Genomic DNA, 18181 nt, shown 5'->3' with positions numbered 1-18181 from the left:
CCCACTAAATGAACGGAGAGAGTAAATTTTATCTTGCCTTGTTGTTCTGACCTCAGACAAATTGTTGAGTACATTAGTGTATTGATGTCTCAGATTGACCCTATTTTATATGTTTTACTTCGAATAACCTGGAATTTTGTCACACTTTATAGGGTCTACCTCAGTGGGGAGTTATTTTACCTACATTATTTTGTCAAACTTTTTGGGTACGTGCGAACTTGGCATAACAAATACGCGTTTCACCTTAGCTTCCTCTGTTTATATACTACTCACCGTTCCAAGGCGGTGTCCCTTTTCAATCTGCTTTTTGTCAGTTTTGTATTAGATGTAATATGTACATTATCTTGTATTATAACGTTATCTCCTGTACTTTTTTATGAATGAATACCCACCATATACCGTGCTTGTGTGTGCGTTGGTCATATTGGCGTCCATGCTTACAACGCTGTTTGTAGTCTAGGGAGGCTGCGTTATTGAAACTTGGCTTTCCCTGTAGAATATTCATCCTTGCTCTTTCCTATCCCCCAAGCCCGCCCTCAATCACTTTTTCTACACAATCCCCATTTTATATCTTGCATAATATAAACTGTGCTTTTTTTTCTTTTTGAAGCACTCCGCCGGCTACATCTTTCAAATAAAGTTACTATTTGCGAAAGGTCTACTTTGCACAGTATGGCTCTGACTGTGTTTGCTGTGCTCTGTGCTTCCGGAAAATCATTTTTATCTTTATATTATGCTATTTATCAATACTTCTGTCTAACTCGCCTGCATGCACTCATATGCGACGAGAGTTCAACGGCTTGTGGAATGAGATTTCCAGGTTTAGTTGCACATTATTTGTAGTTGCATACATTTATAAAATATGATGAGATATCGGGCATGCGCGAACATGTCATTAAGCTTTTAAGAATTATTCACATAATACATAAAACGGCAAGAGCTCATACTAGAGCAGTGTGGTGTAATTTAGAACAGAATTTTCAGAATACAAACATTTATACAAATACACTGCAATACTTATATGTTGGAATATTACGAGATTTTTCTGCGATCAAAGAGAAAGGTAACTTAACAGAAATATTAGATACTTGTTTCACAAAAGTTAATATTGTAGTTCTATCTTAGAAAATAATTATGAAAGAAATGAGAGGTACAATTATGTTTTACTTATCCTTAAGTAATTATGTCATGCACTAACTTTAGAATTCTGATTGCTATTTAAATACACATTATTATTTACTGCTCTTATTTATTGTTTCAACCAATTGCCGATTAGCATAAAGAAAATTATACAAGTTTGATTGACAAAAGTACCCTTACAAATATTTCGTTGTGAAACAGTATAGAGAGAAACTGCATGTTAATATCTTTCTGGCAATACAGCATTTTTAAACCATCAGACCGCTCAGATGTTATTGCTTTTTGATAGAAATCAACCAGCGGAAAACTCATTTTGTAATTCTTAAATAACAAGAATTTTAAAGTATAATTTGGTGCCGCTCAAAAATATTTTCATTTTATTATCACAAGCATCGGCAACTGTCAACAGAAGAGATATTTATAATTAGAAACGTTTGTGAAATTTTGAATAATAATAGAACTTGAGGTACATATCATTCATAGAATCCTGTTACATTAAAGTTTCTGCCAAGGTGAGTTAACCATTGTAAAACGATTTCAATGCGGTAAATTGTCAGGCAGACGTAAATTGATATCCGTTCTACTGTAGGTTAGCTGAAATAAACTAATCGAATGTATAGTTGTTGCTGTTTCTACCTTTTAAAAGTCTTAACATTTTGTCTCTTCAATTCAGTAGTAATAAAGTGATTGTCTTTGTTTATGTGTATCCACAGAATTTTATTGGCTATATTGGATAATGCCTGTCGATAAACTGATTGTTTTTATTGAATTATGCATTCGAGAAAAGTTGAGAGAAAGAAATGGTACACTGATGCCTTTACTTCAAAACCAGCCACAAAGACGTCTTAAAATTGTATAGTTTTGAAAAATAATGTATTTACTACAAATTGACGAAGTCTAAAATTGTTTCCTTTCATTATAAACGTTTCATGATTATTTGTCAGCGACGTCATAACATCAACTTTGTTTCTGGTACTCTTTTTTATTATACATTTGAGATGCAATCTCTTCGACTGGGTTATCACGTTACCTGGAATTTGTATTGTGTTACATCATTATATTTTAAGGTGCTAGCGGAACTATTACTGGTTATAATGGTTAGAATCATACTAAATTACAAATAGCGTAAACAGAGTTGAAGAGTCAGTCTACGTATTGTTTGAACATCCCCGCATGTACATGAACATTCTGTGATTAAGCATGTTGACTGAATACTGCTGATATAAAAATGCATTACCTTTTTGCATAAGTCGTTTATATTTTCTGCCGAATTTTAAATGGGTTTTGGATACTACATAGGAGAAATCTGGAATTCATTGAACGTACTAATTGAAATATAAACTTAATTAATAATACGCTAATAAGTTTGTATATTTTACAACGCACCAGTTTCGTTGCGATAAGTAGAATCTCTATTCAACATTCGCAAAGGTCAAAAAGTCTTGTCTTGCTTATGTACAGAATATGTTCCTGATAAAAGGAAGATTCAGCTGTAAGCAGTATTAGATAGTGTACACGATCGTGGGTTGAATAAAAACTAGAGCTGTGTACTTTAAGCGAAACTGTGATACGATACAGACCTTTAGATTGTTCTAAATCAGCTTTAGAATTCTAATTGATGTGCGTATGAATATGATATGGAAAAGTAGTATTAATAATTTATGTCCTTGGATTTTTACCTTCTTCTGTTGTAATTATAGGCATTATATTTAAGTAAGTTGTTGCGACTTTTAGGCTGTATATGCTCCTTATAAGAAGGGAATATATGTGTTCTTGGTCAAGTAGGTAATATATACATTTGCAGGAATAATCTCGTTTCTTCGATATCTTTCATAACTATGTGATCTGTGAATTATTGCAAAATGGTTAAATTTGATTTTATGCTATATTATTAGATATTCTATAATTTGTTTACGTTCAGTTCGAACTGAAATTAACTCTTACCCTGCTAAATATCTATAATGAACTTGTCCATCTTTCAAGTTGGACAGTACCATTAACTGTTAAAAGGGGTGTATACCAAAAGAATACTGATTGAATTGCGAACAGCGCAGACCATGATCAGACTTCACGGATGTGTAGATTGATCTTGATCGGCATTGGTCGCAAAGGCAGAATCACTCATGTTCATCATGATAGGGGTTAACATGTTATTTCATCTGTTTTGTCTTATTTATTTCAGAAATACCTCAGAATATAGAGTTCAAACTACTAAAATTAGATAATTTTATTCTCTTATGAGAAGGCCGTTAAGTATTTATTGTAATATGCTTTCCTTATCACTTAACCAATATCTTGAAAAAAAAAATATTGAATCATTTTCAGGAGGGAATGATATGAGAAACGAATACGTCTGTCTAAAAAAAAAGCCTTTTACCTTTGTGAGTGAACAATATTTGTACGAATATGCAATGAAGTCAACAGGAGTTATTCTTTGTTTTATTTTTAATTTATTTTTATTTTGTTTTTGTTTCTGTTCTTTGGTTTAACGCCGTTTTTCAACTGTATTTTAGTTATGTTACGCCGGCCAGTTAACCTAACCAGGGGCTGAGGACTAAATGACATTCTTCTTTACTTTTAACACCGTAAGTTTTTGTATCAGCTAAAGAAAATCCTTTTTAGAATTTGAGTGCTGAAACAATTGTATGCTACCTGTACTAAAACATATCAGTCCGTAAGTAACAAAATGTCTGTCTGACATGCTACAGCTTCTGTGATAATGCTATTAGTTGTATAACATCGGATGCTGTCGTTTTTGCCATATTTTTTCTGTCAGTCTGGATAACATCTGAAATTGTTGGAATAGCTACGTTCTCTCAGAGACTACAGGTGTAATTTCTGTTATTGTAAATACTCTCAGACTGATACAACCTGAAAGTTATCAAACAGTCTGTTTTATTTTCTGTGTAACTGCATGAAAGAGCTACTGAATTTAGTTCTTTTTTTGTATTGGATTTATTTGTAGTATTGTAGCACTATACGGATAAATTTTATTTTCAAATTGTGCCGTTCAAAGTAGACTAGAACTATTTCTTTTATTGACTTACTTTTAAATCTGTGGCACAATAGGGTCAAGTTGTGTTTTAAATATTGTCTCATCAAACGGACTGTTTTTTGTTCAATGTTATTGCATAAGACGGACTATTTTTATTGCAATGGTGGCACATGACGCGGAAAGTTTTATTTAATTTTTGCGATACAGTATAAAATTTCGTATTGATAATTTTGTCGTGCAAATGACATAAGATTCACTGGAAATATCGTTAAATTTAAAAACAGTTTTGCAAATGGATTGGATTGGATTCTATTTGATGTACCATTGCACTGGATACGATTTATCTACTTAATTACTTTGAGCAGATCAACCATTCCTACCTTTAAGAACGGTATATTTTTCTACTAGTAACTCTGTGTATTTCTTTTATACTGATACTGATATATATACTCTGCTTCAAAACTTCTGTTATTTTCATTATTTTCAAGCACAATTCAATTTCTGGCATGAGTTATGGTGAAAAGTTCGTATATACGCACCTTGGCTTGTGCAAACATGGTTATGGCGTACGTTCTAAACATATTCTTCATACGAATTAATAATACGATAATATTTTACATCCTGGAGATATGGATTTTATTATTGTTATTATAATGAACAAAATGATATGCACAGATAAAGCCAAATACCTTCTGGAACGGAGATAAGAAAAATCAATCATAGTGATCCTATTATTACATGATATTGGCTCCATTGACAGAATTTTTCTGTTGCAATCTATTTGTACGATTTGTTTAATTAAGCAAATCATTTCAATCTTCACTTGGATATATGATTTTAATGTTATAAAAGGCTAAGGATTTTGACTACTTTGCTGGGCATTTCAACACATAAAGTGGCCTTCGAGGCAGAGTGGTTAAGGTTGCTGACTTTAAATCACTTACCTCTCATTCATATTGGTTTGAGCCATGAGGGGCGCTGAAATTTTCATGTGTGGAAGCCACCCAGCTGGCTTGATCACATCTAGGATGAAATAATTCACGGAGAAGCACCTTGGGTCTTCCTCTAAATTTTAAACTCGGAAAGTTGCCATATGTCGGTGTGACGTTAAACCTAACAAAATGAAATGAGATTAAATTAAATTCAACATATAAACAATAGGAGTAAATTATAAACTATGTAAATGCTTCTCGTGACATTTAAACTGCATTTCTATTACAGAATGGACCTTGGAATAGCGATTGTTGTCTTTCTTCTGTTACAACACTGCTTATGTTATCTAAGCGATGTACGACTTCTGGCACCAAGAACCGAACTTCGTCCACACCATATCGAGCCTTTGCGTCACGTGGCTTTAATCAAGCAAGAAATATTACGTCACCTTGGGATAACTGACTCTCTCAGATACCACCATACGACTCAATCACATCCAGCCATGTCTAATCATGAAACTGATGATCAAATATTCGAGTACAAAATAACGGATGTTGCCTCCTATCACTCTGAACCGCCTGGTAAGAAATGTGCAGTATTTGGAAAACTAAATCATTTTATATTTTTTCTTCACATGTCTGTCCCATATTTTACGGCATCGCACTCCCCAACCCCTCACAATAAAATTACAGTTTTATTCTTCTCTAAGAGGTCAGAAGAAACCTAGTATACGTTACGAAAATTCCAACGACCCTCTGATAGGTTTTGATAAAATTTTACATTTTGCATAGGGTGCATTTGAATTTTCCCCCATTTTGCTGTATAAATAGAGTAACGCTATGATACAATTTTATGTAACTAATGACCACAGGCCAATTCTAATAAGTTATCAAAAATATGAATGTCCAGAATTAACAAACGAGGAAATCTCTTATAACCGAAAATCATGATAAAAAATAAACTAACTTCTTTTTCCAGTATAATATCCGAAACAAATATAAAGTTAATTTAACATTGACCACACATCAGTGAATATTCAATATCTACCCCTCTGTATCCTTCTAGATTATATTTGCTCGTTGAATAAAGCAAAGTACGCGTCTGTATTTTTTCACTTTATGCTATAAACTGAATTTAATAATATCTTTGCATATTTTGATTGTGTAGTTTTCCCATGGTCTTAAATCAAATTTGTCTATATATCTCTATGATGGTTGGCTTAATGTCTGAAATGCAATAGGGGTACTGATCAGAAACGGTTTTCCATGTTCAGACCCCTGTGACTTTGACATCTGATCAAGTGACAAGAAAAAACAATAGGGGTCATCTACTCTGTAAGTCCTACCACCTTATGAAATTTGCTGGTTCTTGATCAAAAGGTTATCAAGTTGTTAATCGGAAATGAAGTGTGACGGACTGACGGACGGACAGACAGGGTAAAAACAATATAAAATGTACGAATAGTGAAATCGTAATATTTTGTTCAAAATTTAGTTTGGCCAAAATTTCAACACAAAATTTCACTTCTTGATGATATATTATTATTAATCTGATCATTCACATTTAAGCATTCAACCAACATTTTGTGAAATATTTCACTTTCCGTACAGTCTGGATTTATCTACGCTACAAAACACATGGCGTAGAGTTACATCTCTATAAGAAATGCAAGTGCTAATGACTAAAATAAGGTTTAAAGAAACCACAATTATTACAATCTCATTACATGTTGTAAATGAATAATGGTCACATGTGAGAGTATTGCGCATTCATGATTCTAAACCAATTTCCGACCTATTCTTCAGATAATTTTACAGACGAAAACATAATCCAGTTCAACCTTTTCAACAGGGTAAATGGAAAACAAATTGAAGTTAACAATGTCAACCTGCTGCTTAGAGTTAAAGTGAGGAAGTCTAGAACCGACAAAAGGGCGACAAGAGATGGTAATTCTACAAAAAAGAAGAAACGCAGGCGCAAAAAGAAGTTTAAAGAAATTAATCTTCTGGTGTCAAATATAACATCAAATGGACAACCGGATACAGTGATTGCGTCAGTGAAATCTAAGATAAGAAAAACTAAATCTCTAAAATTAAGTGTTCCAAAAGAATTTATACAGACTGCATTAGACTCACATCAAAACACATTACAATTTTTTATACAATGCATTGGTTGTGATAAAAAGGCAAAGATAATTCTAGTTCATAAAAGAAGAAAACGAAAGCTGACACAAACCAGAAGAAACAAGCAATCTAAGTTACACAAGCGACGCCCTATTCTGTTCATTTATTCCCACTTAACGGATGACAGTTGACAGCCAGGTATCCTAAATATAATAGCACTGTTTCTTGTTAAGACACCGTGACATCATAATCATGCGTGCCTCTATTTAGAATTTACATAGTTCTATGCTAATGAGTCTAATTAACTTTTGAGATCCGTGGCAGCCGAAGTGTTACTCTTGCGTTGCATTAAGCATAGAATCAAATACGTTTACCTCGATGTTGGTGTTTTGAGACTTGTCTTAAAATTCAGTTAGGACCTGACTATGGTCTATAAAACAATAAGTGAATGAGAATCTAAGCGCGCTACATTCCTATTTTCATTTGTATTTTTACTTACTCGTGTTACGATTTGGTAATCTTTGGGTAGGTTTATGTCATGGTTGACGGCATCATCCGTGGTATGTGGAATTCGCGAAATGTGAGTACCTGATGCAGATTAATAATAGTAAATATTTAGAATACACGCAAGGAGCATTATTTGTGAATATTTGCAAACATAAAACAGTCGGGAATATTACTTAATCTAGAATTGTGACTTGTTACTTAAACTTGTTGAATCCATTGGTTTTTTTTTTTTTTTTTTTTTTTTTTTTTTTGATTTCTTGTTGGTTTAACCTCATACCGGCACAATTATAAGTCGTATGGCGACTTTTCACATTTGATGGTGGAGAAAGACACCAGGTGCCACTTTGTGTATGTTTTCATAGCGGACGTGCACCTGGGTAGAACCACTCTTTTTTCCGCAAGCCAGCTGGAGAGCTTCCTCACAGGAAGAATTCAACTACCCGAGCGAGGTCGATCCCACATAGGTGAGGAGTTCATTTTAAGTTAGTGACCTTAACCACTCGGTCACGGAGGCCTCTGAATGAATTGTACATGTTTTTGTCATGATTAGAGATATACAGAATATAAACATGATACTGCATGGGAAGTCACTGTTTAGTCAATACTTCATCATACATGACTTCAACGGATAAATTTTTAATAGCAAAAACAATCTACCAATATTCAATAATATCCCCCTTTTTGATCCTACTTTGACCGGAATAAGTATTTGAAAGTATTTCAAACAGTATAAGTGAAGAGCATTTGTATGTTGAATCATATTGGGAAGATAATGATATTGGTGTTTTACTTTGATTGGCTGAATGTTCCGTAATTGATACTGTTAAATTGTGAAACTGTTTTAAACTCGAGACAAAATAAATTCGAGAAATTCAACGGGTTTTATCTATGTTTCAAATTTAAAAATGCAGTCGTCTTGACAAATTACATGTAAAAGCCATTTCGAATTTCCGAAAGAAGATTTCTTCCATCAAAAATCCGCAAAACGTTAATAGAGAAAGAATTTTCATTGTTTTCCTTGTGTATTACATCAAATCATTATCTGGAAATGGTGATATAAACTATATTATTTATTCCATTTTCACACATGCATGAATGATTTCAGAATTAAACATCACAAAAACAATGAATTTTTGTTTCAAAAATATTACACCGACTATTCATGATAATATTTGGCTGAACGTCGAACAGTGTTGAATTTTAAAGCGTTTCAGTCTACATTGCATCTAATGTAAATTAAATTAATACGAGATTAAACTCCGTGGGCAGTTGATTTCCCTTCCCCGATGTGGGTTCGAAGTTTTGCCCTAAGGTTTAGAATTCTTCATGTTAGGGTGTAGTCTAACGTGCTTACGGAATGTCTTGGTTCTACCCAAGTGTAGGCAAGTAATGAAATAATATCCACAGGGGCACATGCGAATCTTCTTCCAACATCGAAACTGAAAGAGCCGCCATTTGAATTAACGAAAACGTATAAAATTATTCAAAAATTATGGTAATCGGACTAACAAGTGGAATATTAACCACCTAGTAAATATACCCGTATTTCAAAGAAATCACCTGTTTGATTGTTTGTTTTGGGTTTAACGCCGTTTTGCAACAATAGTTCAGTTATGTAACGGCGGGCAGTTAACCCAACCAGTTTTCCTGGATTATGTACCAGTATAAACCTGTTCTCCGCAAGTAACTGCCAACTTCCCAACAGGAATCAGAGGTGGCAGACGAATGATTACAGACACAATGTCTTTTATCAAAACGTCACGGAGAACATACGGCCGCCCGGGGATCGAACTCACGGCCCTGAAATCCATAGATCTGCGCTCTCCCTATTGAGCTAAGCAGGCGGGTCAGAAATCACCTGTAACACAATGTACTGATATAAGAAAAACGATAAGTCATGCATGTACAATCTTGGTACAATACATGTATGTAAAAACAAAATCTGTTAATGACTGAAGTGCTATTAAATGACATCTTATTTCTACTTTAACAGTTATATTTTACTTGTATGAAAAGCAAAAATGTGATGAGACAAATTTGTCATACTATGTGAGGAGCTGCTGAGAGCAAATGATCTGAAGAGAAGAAGCAGTAAATTAGGTTTGAAAGTTTACCGAGAAAGAAGCAACGTTCGACTGCTGTAAAGTTGAAGGAACAGCTTTTTATATACGCGCTGATAGCATCAAATCCCAACACCTGGAACTGACACTGACAAACAACATTTATTTAACTACAGTTGCCACCTTGACATAATCGCTTCATTGCAGACGAACTGTGAATTTGAAGAAAACTCTTAACCTGACACTATTTTTAGCCGGTCGAAGAGATAAAATGTTTTCTATCGTTTAGAAGCACTTAAAGTGTCACTGAAAAGCAATAAAATTCATCTTTTAAAATTAGTTGTGTGTTTACTTGTCTGTTAAAGTGATACCAAAAGTATGTAGAACATACAGCAAAATTTTAGCTGTAATGGTCAGTGATTCAAGCGAAACACCAGGTACACCTTTGGACAGTATCACGAGAGAATACATCAAGTTTTTAAAATAGAAAGTTCTCATACGGTTCGTAAAGATAGACTGACGGTTTTTATCTAAATAAGAACAGAGATTTTAATAGGTATTTTAAAAGATACCGATTGCGACGGAACAATGTCAAGCTTTATGTCCTTTGTTCTGTTCTTTTCACTTAGCATTACACAATTAAACATAGGCGTAGGAGCAGGGAAGAGTGACCATCCCCCCCACCTCCCAAATGTGAGAGTGAGTGACCAGCATATGCTTTTCCCCCAATCTTTTGACCGCAAAAACTGATTGTCAGAAATAACAGTAGGTAAACGACAAAATCCGATATGAGACAGCATTTAGATGTACTGATAAGAATTTGGTGTGATATCTATTGTCAATAAGGGAAATAATGTTTATTTTTTCTGTCGTTAGGGAGAGTTAGGCCGGTCCAACGTTGTCCCACTCTCTCCACCCCCCCCCCCCCCAACCCATGCTAATGACTTGTCTATTTCATTCAGCAGAACTGATAACACTCTGAGGGCGTCGTCGATGGTCAATTTCATTTGACGAATAATGTCATGTCATGTAATGCAGATGTGACAATGCGCTTCTAGTATATCCATCATAAGCATATGAGTAAAGTTAGGCTATATATAGAAACATCGTTTTATATACATTTTGTCTTATACCATTTCAACACGGACATATTGAAATAAATTGATTCACAACATCAGGGGGATTTGAACTAGCTCCAAAATGTTTGTTTAACCAATGTTACCATGACGAATCTAAAATGGAGTTATTTCATGATAATTCTCTTTCAAGTGTTAAGACCTGCCATGCTATTACACAAATGTACAACTATAAATTGCAATGAAATTAAGGTAGTTTTGCACGTTCGGTTCGAATCTTTTTCTACAATGTAGAATTTGATTAAATCCTGAATTTTCAAAACTTTAGAATTACTTGGAAAATTCAGAAAATAAAAAAAATAGGGTCGTGTGATTGATTTTTTGCTAGACTGATTTGGAAATATTGGACCTCGTGCAATTTTTCGTAATGGGAGTCTATAGGAAAATCACAACTTTCATAAAATTTTTGCAAATAAAAATCTTTCTACAATGTAGATTTTCATGAAACTGCTCACAGTCGTAAATAAACATAAGGTCTATAATCTGGAAGAACAAAATGTATATGTCCGTGTGCTTATTTTTGACCTTAATTAAAGTGAACCGCACATTTCAAGCTAGTTTTAAGATATTATTTTGAATAATTTAACGTGACAGATGTTTTAAATCATATTTTTAACTTTAGAAAGATAGTAACAGTGCCGTTGTTTACCCAAAACGTTGAAACCTTGGCTTGTGATCTAGGCGCATGAATATTTCTTTGAAATATTTTAACGCTTTACATGAACACATTTCTGTTATGCTTATTATTTTAAATAGATAGTTGACATTTACAATAGAAAATTTGTATTTGACGACAACCTCAAGACCAATTTTCATACTTTGAAAATAAATAATCGAAATGATTTTTATGATTTCACCTCCTATTTTTAGCATGTTTCATGCTATCAGAAAATTATTTTTAAGTTTTCATGAATTCAAAGCAAATTAACGATAAGCTCTTTTTACGGAATTGGTAAATCAAATAGTAGTAGTTTATTCAGAATCATTACTATTGATGTATAATTAGCTAGTTCATTAATATATCGGACAAATTTAAGACAGAAGGAATAACTGAATAACTTACTCAAGTACGTACATGTATTGTCATTCCACACATCTAGTCAGTTATAAATCAACTAAAAACAACTGAAGGAATTATAATAAACAATGCCGATGTACACACACATCGCAATACACAATGTTGTTACTTAATTACCCATTTTGTGTAAACAAAGTTAATATTAATATTAATAATTTTATATGATGCAATATCCACTTATCCTGTTTGTTTGGACAAGACCTAGAGCTGACATATTGTTAAGCATTTTTTATTTCGTTACCTCAAAAATGTACGACCGTACAACTATTGTTTGATTGATAGTTTTTAACCTGCTGTGATTTGCTGCTAGAATGTTGTGATAATAATTAAGAGCAATGATGTTTTCTTTCTTGCATTTAAGTTAACATCTTTGGTTTGTGAAGAATGCACTGCAAGGAATATGATTTAATATGAATCGGTGCCATGCTTGTGTAATAAATCATTACAGGAAAGTTAAAAAATGTGTGCCTCATTTCTAAAATGCTGACAGGTATATGCACATTATGAAATGTTTATCACTTTTCAGTCTGAATTAGAACTAAACGAGAAAGATATCGCACAGGGCGTATTGATATTTCTTCTCAAAACTTTGTCTTAAAGTTTATTTTGATTACTGTCTCTATTACTTTAAATTTTAGACAAAAGTCCTTTGTGTCTCAGCCTTGCTTATATTATGATCACCTATATTCTTGCATGGCGTTGATCCTGTATAAAATAAGAATAATGTGTCTGTATTCAGCTCATATAAAAACTAGGACCTAAACTATCCCAGAAATGTTGAAATAGTTTAATTTGATTCAGCTGACGTATAAAGAAGACAAAGTTTGAAATATTTATAATGAATGAAGATTAAGATTTTATCAATCTTTAAACGAGCATTGTAAAAATAAAGTGAGGGTGACAAGGTATGAATATTTGCATCACAACAGCTTAAGTAATAATTGCAAGTGCCTAATGATAAGAAATCATTGTTGATTTATGCCGGATGTCAAATTGGATCATGTATAGACTGTAAAATTGGTCCAGTGGTAACACTGTCTGAGTGCGAAAACTGTTTGAGTCCCAGCTCATCTAACTAAAAATAACTAACACTGGGATAAGGGTCCCGTGAGAGCTTGTGGAATTGGAGCGTCTTCTGTATCTTGCACTATCCTGCCACTAGAAATTGCTAACAGTCTTCTGGCTGAGTCACCAGTATAGTTGGTGACTATAAAATTAACTTATATTCATACCTAAACACACACAAACTTCCGAAATATACAAAACCTTTTCAGAACCTCGCCTTTTGTATATCCTACTTACCTCTTTATATGCTTCAGGCGATCGTAAAGTCGCAGTCCTCTTTTAATTATGTTATCACATATTGCTTAGAAAATAATGGGTTTTTGTTCTTATATGCTATTATAATTGAAATGGGACTCGACATGCGTCTTGGGGATTTCACCATTGTTTTGTACTGTACGGCTAATCTCCGAATACGCTAATAGCACCTGGAGATAAAAGGAGACCCGTAGACTTGTTTAAGGCACGCAGAAAAAAATGAACTTACCAGGTAGAAAATATAGAGTATTGTTGTATCAAAGTCGCTGAAAAAAGGTTTATATAGAGGAAAAGATTTCTCTCCTTTTTAAAAAAAATACTAATATTTATTTCAGAATGAAGAAGTTTTCTGGCTTGAATAAAACTGTCTATTATATAGAAAGCTTGATAAACGTAAGGGCCAGATGATATTTAAATCTAATGAATTATCTTTCATGATGGTGATATGAGCACTTCGGTGGGTATTTTGGGCACATCCGATAGTTTACAAATATTTTTACATAATTATGTACTTTTTGCGCAATGTTTTGTAAAGTGAGCATTGCCTTTATTAGATTCTAAATTAAATTCAACGGACATACTCTAAGCTAAATTAGTATAAGATCTCAATATCTTAAGATATTTGGTAAGCTGACATGTTATACACTAGCTGTTCTAAACAGTTGAAAGCAGACATGTTATACTTACTAGCTATGTAACGTGTTCCTATGACTTAAATGCTCTAAACGTTAGAAAATGTCTGTTTTTTTCGTGAATATTTCGTCTATAGCGCTTATATTGCTCCAGAAGGTATCCGGGTGGTAGCCAAAACATTTTTATCTTTAAAGGCAAAGAAAATCTCCTATATAAGTGCGCCCCCCCCCCCCACCACCATCCCCTCAAAAGCCAGACATTTTAATCCCCAATAAACAGGATCCTGTCTGAAAAGGGTTCATAAAACCCCTGTAGACTTGATATGTAGTCCATGTCAGAGGATAATAAATTTTATTGATATGTACAGATAATTGGTTATTTCCAGTGCTATACACTTCACTGATTGAAATGCAGCTTTTTTCAGATTATACACAAAATTATTTTAATTGATAATATACTAATCGTAATTGCTCATTCTTGTTAAGTAATGTCCTGACCAATTAAATTATAATTCTTACATCAAGACAATTCTCACCATTTTAGAAAACTCTCACCTTTATTTGATAAAAAATGAAATAATTGTTTAAAACTCAATAACAGAGACGACAAAGATTTTTTTTTTATTTGTTAATTAATTATGATCTTTTTATCTAAGTAACAAAATAAAAACAGAAAAATTGAATATTGCTGGATTTTATTAGAAATTAAAGAAGCGCTCAGTTGCATTTTAAATAAATGGAAAAAAAATATTGACCTTCGTAATAAAATCCAGCAATCAACAGATATCATTGTTCAAAATACACATGATTTATTTATACATAAATTATTCATTATTTTTAAAAAGGTGCCTGAATGCATTTTCTTTTATTTAGTTATTTTTTATTTAAAAATTAAGCAATAATGAGATATAATTGTTTTAAAGCTTGATTAATTGAAAAATAAATATGCTGTTGTATTTTATCACTTTGTTTGTTTAGTCCGAATTTAATTAGGCTTCCTAAACTCGTTATAAAATTGAGAACTGGTTTGCTATAAAGGTGAAAAATATCACATGCAATCTATGTACTGCACAGTACCTAGACAGTAGCTTAATATGATAAACAGAAGCAAGTCTATCAATCGTCCAGTCTTGTATATTGGCTCTTACCGCCAATACGCAGACCATTGGCCACATACCTCGCATACCAGAATCAGTATCTTTAATAATAGTTGAATTCGATAGTTTGATATATAATATAATTTGAATGACTTTTTCTGATATTCAAAGAGAAATAAAGAACATATCTACTTACTGTAAGCATGGAGTAAACAGTAGTTCTAGCCTTGTATTACTGTGGTCTCTAAAACAGGACTTTCTTTATATCTTATTCACGTAATAAGCTTATTTATTGTTCATTTGTATGGAAAAGATTTGCATTTAGAGTTACAATCCTAAAGCTTTTCTATATAGTCGATATATAAATTTGAGTTTCCAATGTATTGAAAAAAAAAACTTTCATTTGATTATCTTTCTTAGTGGAAAATCGTTCTACACACAAAACAAGTCTTCAAGGCCAAACTTTCACATGTATTTTTCCACATTTCGAAAGAAAAAGTATGCTGTGTGTCTTACCAAAATAAAGCTGAAAGCTTATTTATACCATAGTAATATTTTTAAAAGATTTCGTAAATTAAAGCTCTGTTATGGTAAAAAATATGCAAAACTATTCTTATCTTCAAACAGATTCTAATCAACTCCTTATCAGTACTTCAATTGATCCAAACTTTTGTGTGCAGTGTGGGAGCCCTATAAACCATCAAAGAGTATCTAAACTTTTCCTTAACTTGTCAGAAAAAAAAGAGTTACATAAAAATTCAATTTTTTTTTCGAATTTTACATTCAGTCGGTTCTCCATAAATAAAACGTAGTATAACTCAAGAACAGGTTGATAAATTATTAAACTGTGATAGAGCCTTATAGATCGCCCTTCAAGAAAACAAATTTCCAGTCTTTAAGGAATGTCCTTTGTAAATAAAGGAACAATAAACACTTCACAAGCTGTCAGACAATTCCGTGTATCAAAAGGCCGACAGTTTGAATATTATCAACAACTATTGACAAAGAATTAGGCCTCCTGACCAGTACAGTAAGTCAAAATCCGTTATACCAACCTGGCGAAAATCACCCATATAATTTCAGTAACACTAACGCAATGTAAATCCCATAACTACTCCATCTGGAGCCTCGGATGACCACATTATAATTAACCAGATTCTGGAAATCAAATGCTGAACTAACGGTAACCGTTGAGGAATACCGTGACTAAATTTGCTATTCTTTAAGTCAAAGTCTTACAGTAAACACATGTCAAATATTACTGGTGATCCTGCAAATTCATAGAATGAAATTATTTAGCTTGAATTTTTAAACTCATTTCTTGCAACTGATAGAGAAAAAGTATGATGAATTTATGTAATGCTCGAGAATGTCAATTCACTCCTAAGTGTGTCCCATAATCGTGCTCAAACCGTTTTAAATGCAAAACAGAGGAAGCTCTACGTAATTTTTACAAACCAATATTCTTTCATACTTCTATGTATCAAGTGCCCTTTTATAACTAATACTTATATTACAATTACAGTACAATCTTATTTACAAGACATTGTCAGCTTTAATGACATTTTCAATTGAGTAGGCACAGCTAAAGTGAACGGATTTTAATGGGTGTGGTAACAATGTAAAGCTATCATGTTTATCTACCCAATAATTTTAATTTCCTCGTGATTTTCGCAATTTTGAGCGAGATAACGTTCTAGATGCATTCATATTTGAAGAATCCTCGTATAAGATGGATAACGAATAAACAGGTACGAAGTAAAAGACAAATCGTCATAAATTTGATACCATCATACAAACTACCTATGATATAGCTATTTGCACTGAGTATCCTTTTAGAAAATTTTACGTCACAACCTTGCATGCCTCAAATCAAATTTACATCTCCATATTTTTGTTTGCAGGCTGGCTATAAAAGGCAATATTGATAAATTAGTTTCAACTGTAAACAGAACTTCAGTTGTATTACAACGAACCGACCAATCCTACAACTAGTGTTTATAAATCAAAACAGACAACAACAAATTACCGATAGGGCGAAGGTACCCAGCATACCACTAGAGATTCTGCAGATGTTACACGCAACAAACATGAGATAATGCTTTCTAGCATGAAAGGTATAAAAAGAAGCTAAAACAATTGATATATTTTCCATCAGTTCCATTAAATATTCATGAGATGCAGGCGAATGACAGCGTTTTGTAATCACGTCCACGTCGTTTCCTTTTGAATTACCTGTTATAAGGCCATAATACTAAAAAATTAATTCAAATGATTAAAAGAAATATGCGCATTAATAACAATCACATCTTCAACTAAACCGCACATGCCCAAAACTATATATTATTGGAGTATTTTCTAAATTTAAAAAACGGTACAAGAACAGAATTATCACTATTTGATTCTTACATTGAAACAGCTTGGTTTTGCCATTTTCTGTAATAAGATCTTGCCAGAATCTAAATTTTCAATGTTTAAAATTGGCTTTCTACTTTATTAACCGAATGATTGATTGTAGAGATCTTAGTGCTCATCCCAGAAGGGGAACAGGTCTATAGCACAAAAACATATAATTTATCATAAAACATTCAAGGACAAATGAAAAGAACACTTGTCACTAAAAGCATAAAGATTTATCCGATGACGTTATCGCTGTACTGCAGACAGGATGCCCTACAAATTTACGAAAAAAAAGAGGAATGTCTTTAATCAATTACAAACATGAGAATATCACTTTACAGATTTGCAGAGCACGTATGAAAAAGACCATTGAATAGTTGACGTTATGATTAACCGCAAAAACGACACTTTCTTTTAATCAGAAAAAAAGTAGAAAGTGGCAGGATCACTTTTTTCAGTTTCCCAGAAAGCGGGGTATTTCTAGATGCTTTTAGTGCATTCTGATTTTACTCATTATGATTGCGTAGAATGTCCTTGGTGGCTATGGATATATCTTTTGATTTAAGGATATAATCTGTTAAAGAACTTTATGCTAATACACCAACTATATCTATCTTTCTAAAATTTCAGTAAATTAACACATGTTGCTTTTTCGCTAAATGTGGAAGATACTTATTTTACAAAAAAGAAGATTGTACAAAAAAAGTATTATTATTGCATACAATATTGCTGATAGAACCTGTGTCAATACGAGCACACT

General features: G+C 33.0%; 1 protein-coding gene across 4 annotated transcripts; it reads left to right on the top strand.

Moving 5' to 3' along the window:
* The first annotated feature begins 866 nt into the window (after positions 1-866).
* On the top strand, positions 867-8578 carry LOC123531667 (uncharacterized). Of its 4 annotated transcripts, XM_053517333.1 has the most exons (4): positions 867-1063; positions 3654-3725; positions 5357-5649; positions 6874-8578. In XM_053517333.1, the coding sequence occupies exons 3-4, from the start codon at positions 5358-5360 to the stop codon at positions 7380-7382; spliced, it is 801 nt and encodes a 266-aa protein (XP_053373308.1). In that variant the 5' UTR covers positions 867-1063; positions 3654-3725; position 5357; the 3' UTR covers positions 7383-8578. The 4 variants fall into 4 exon arrangements, with proteins under 4 accessions (XP_053373308.1, XP_053373306.1, XP_053373309.1 ...); XM_053517331.1 differs by lacking the exon at positions 3654-3725; XM_053517334.1 differs by lacking the exons at positions 867-1063; positions 3654-3725 and adding an exon at positions 3827-3969.
* The last annotated feature ends 9603 nt before the right edge of the window (positions 8579-18181 follow it).

This window comes from Mercenaria mercenaria, chromosome 11 (assembly GCF_021730395.1).
Source record: "Mercenaria mercenaria strain notata chromosome 11, MADL_Memer_1, whole genome shotgun sequence".
Classification (NCBI taxonomy): domain Eukaryota; kingdom Metazoa; phylum Mollusca; class Bivalvia; order Venerida; family Veneridae; genus Mercenaria; species Mercenaria mercenaria.
Note: the sequence above shows the minus strand (reverse complement) of the source record. Positions and strands in the feature narration are given on the sequence as shown.

Coding starts and splice junctions, on each gene's coding strand:
- LOC123531667 (XM_053517331.1), top strand. CDS start 5,358: ATGGACCTTGGAATAGCGATTGTTGTCTTTCTTCTGTTACAACACTGC. Junction 5,650..6,873: donor CTATCACTCTGAACCGCCTG/GTAAGAAATGTG, acceptor CCTATTCTTCAG/ATAATTTTACAGACGAAAAC.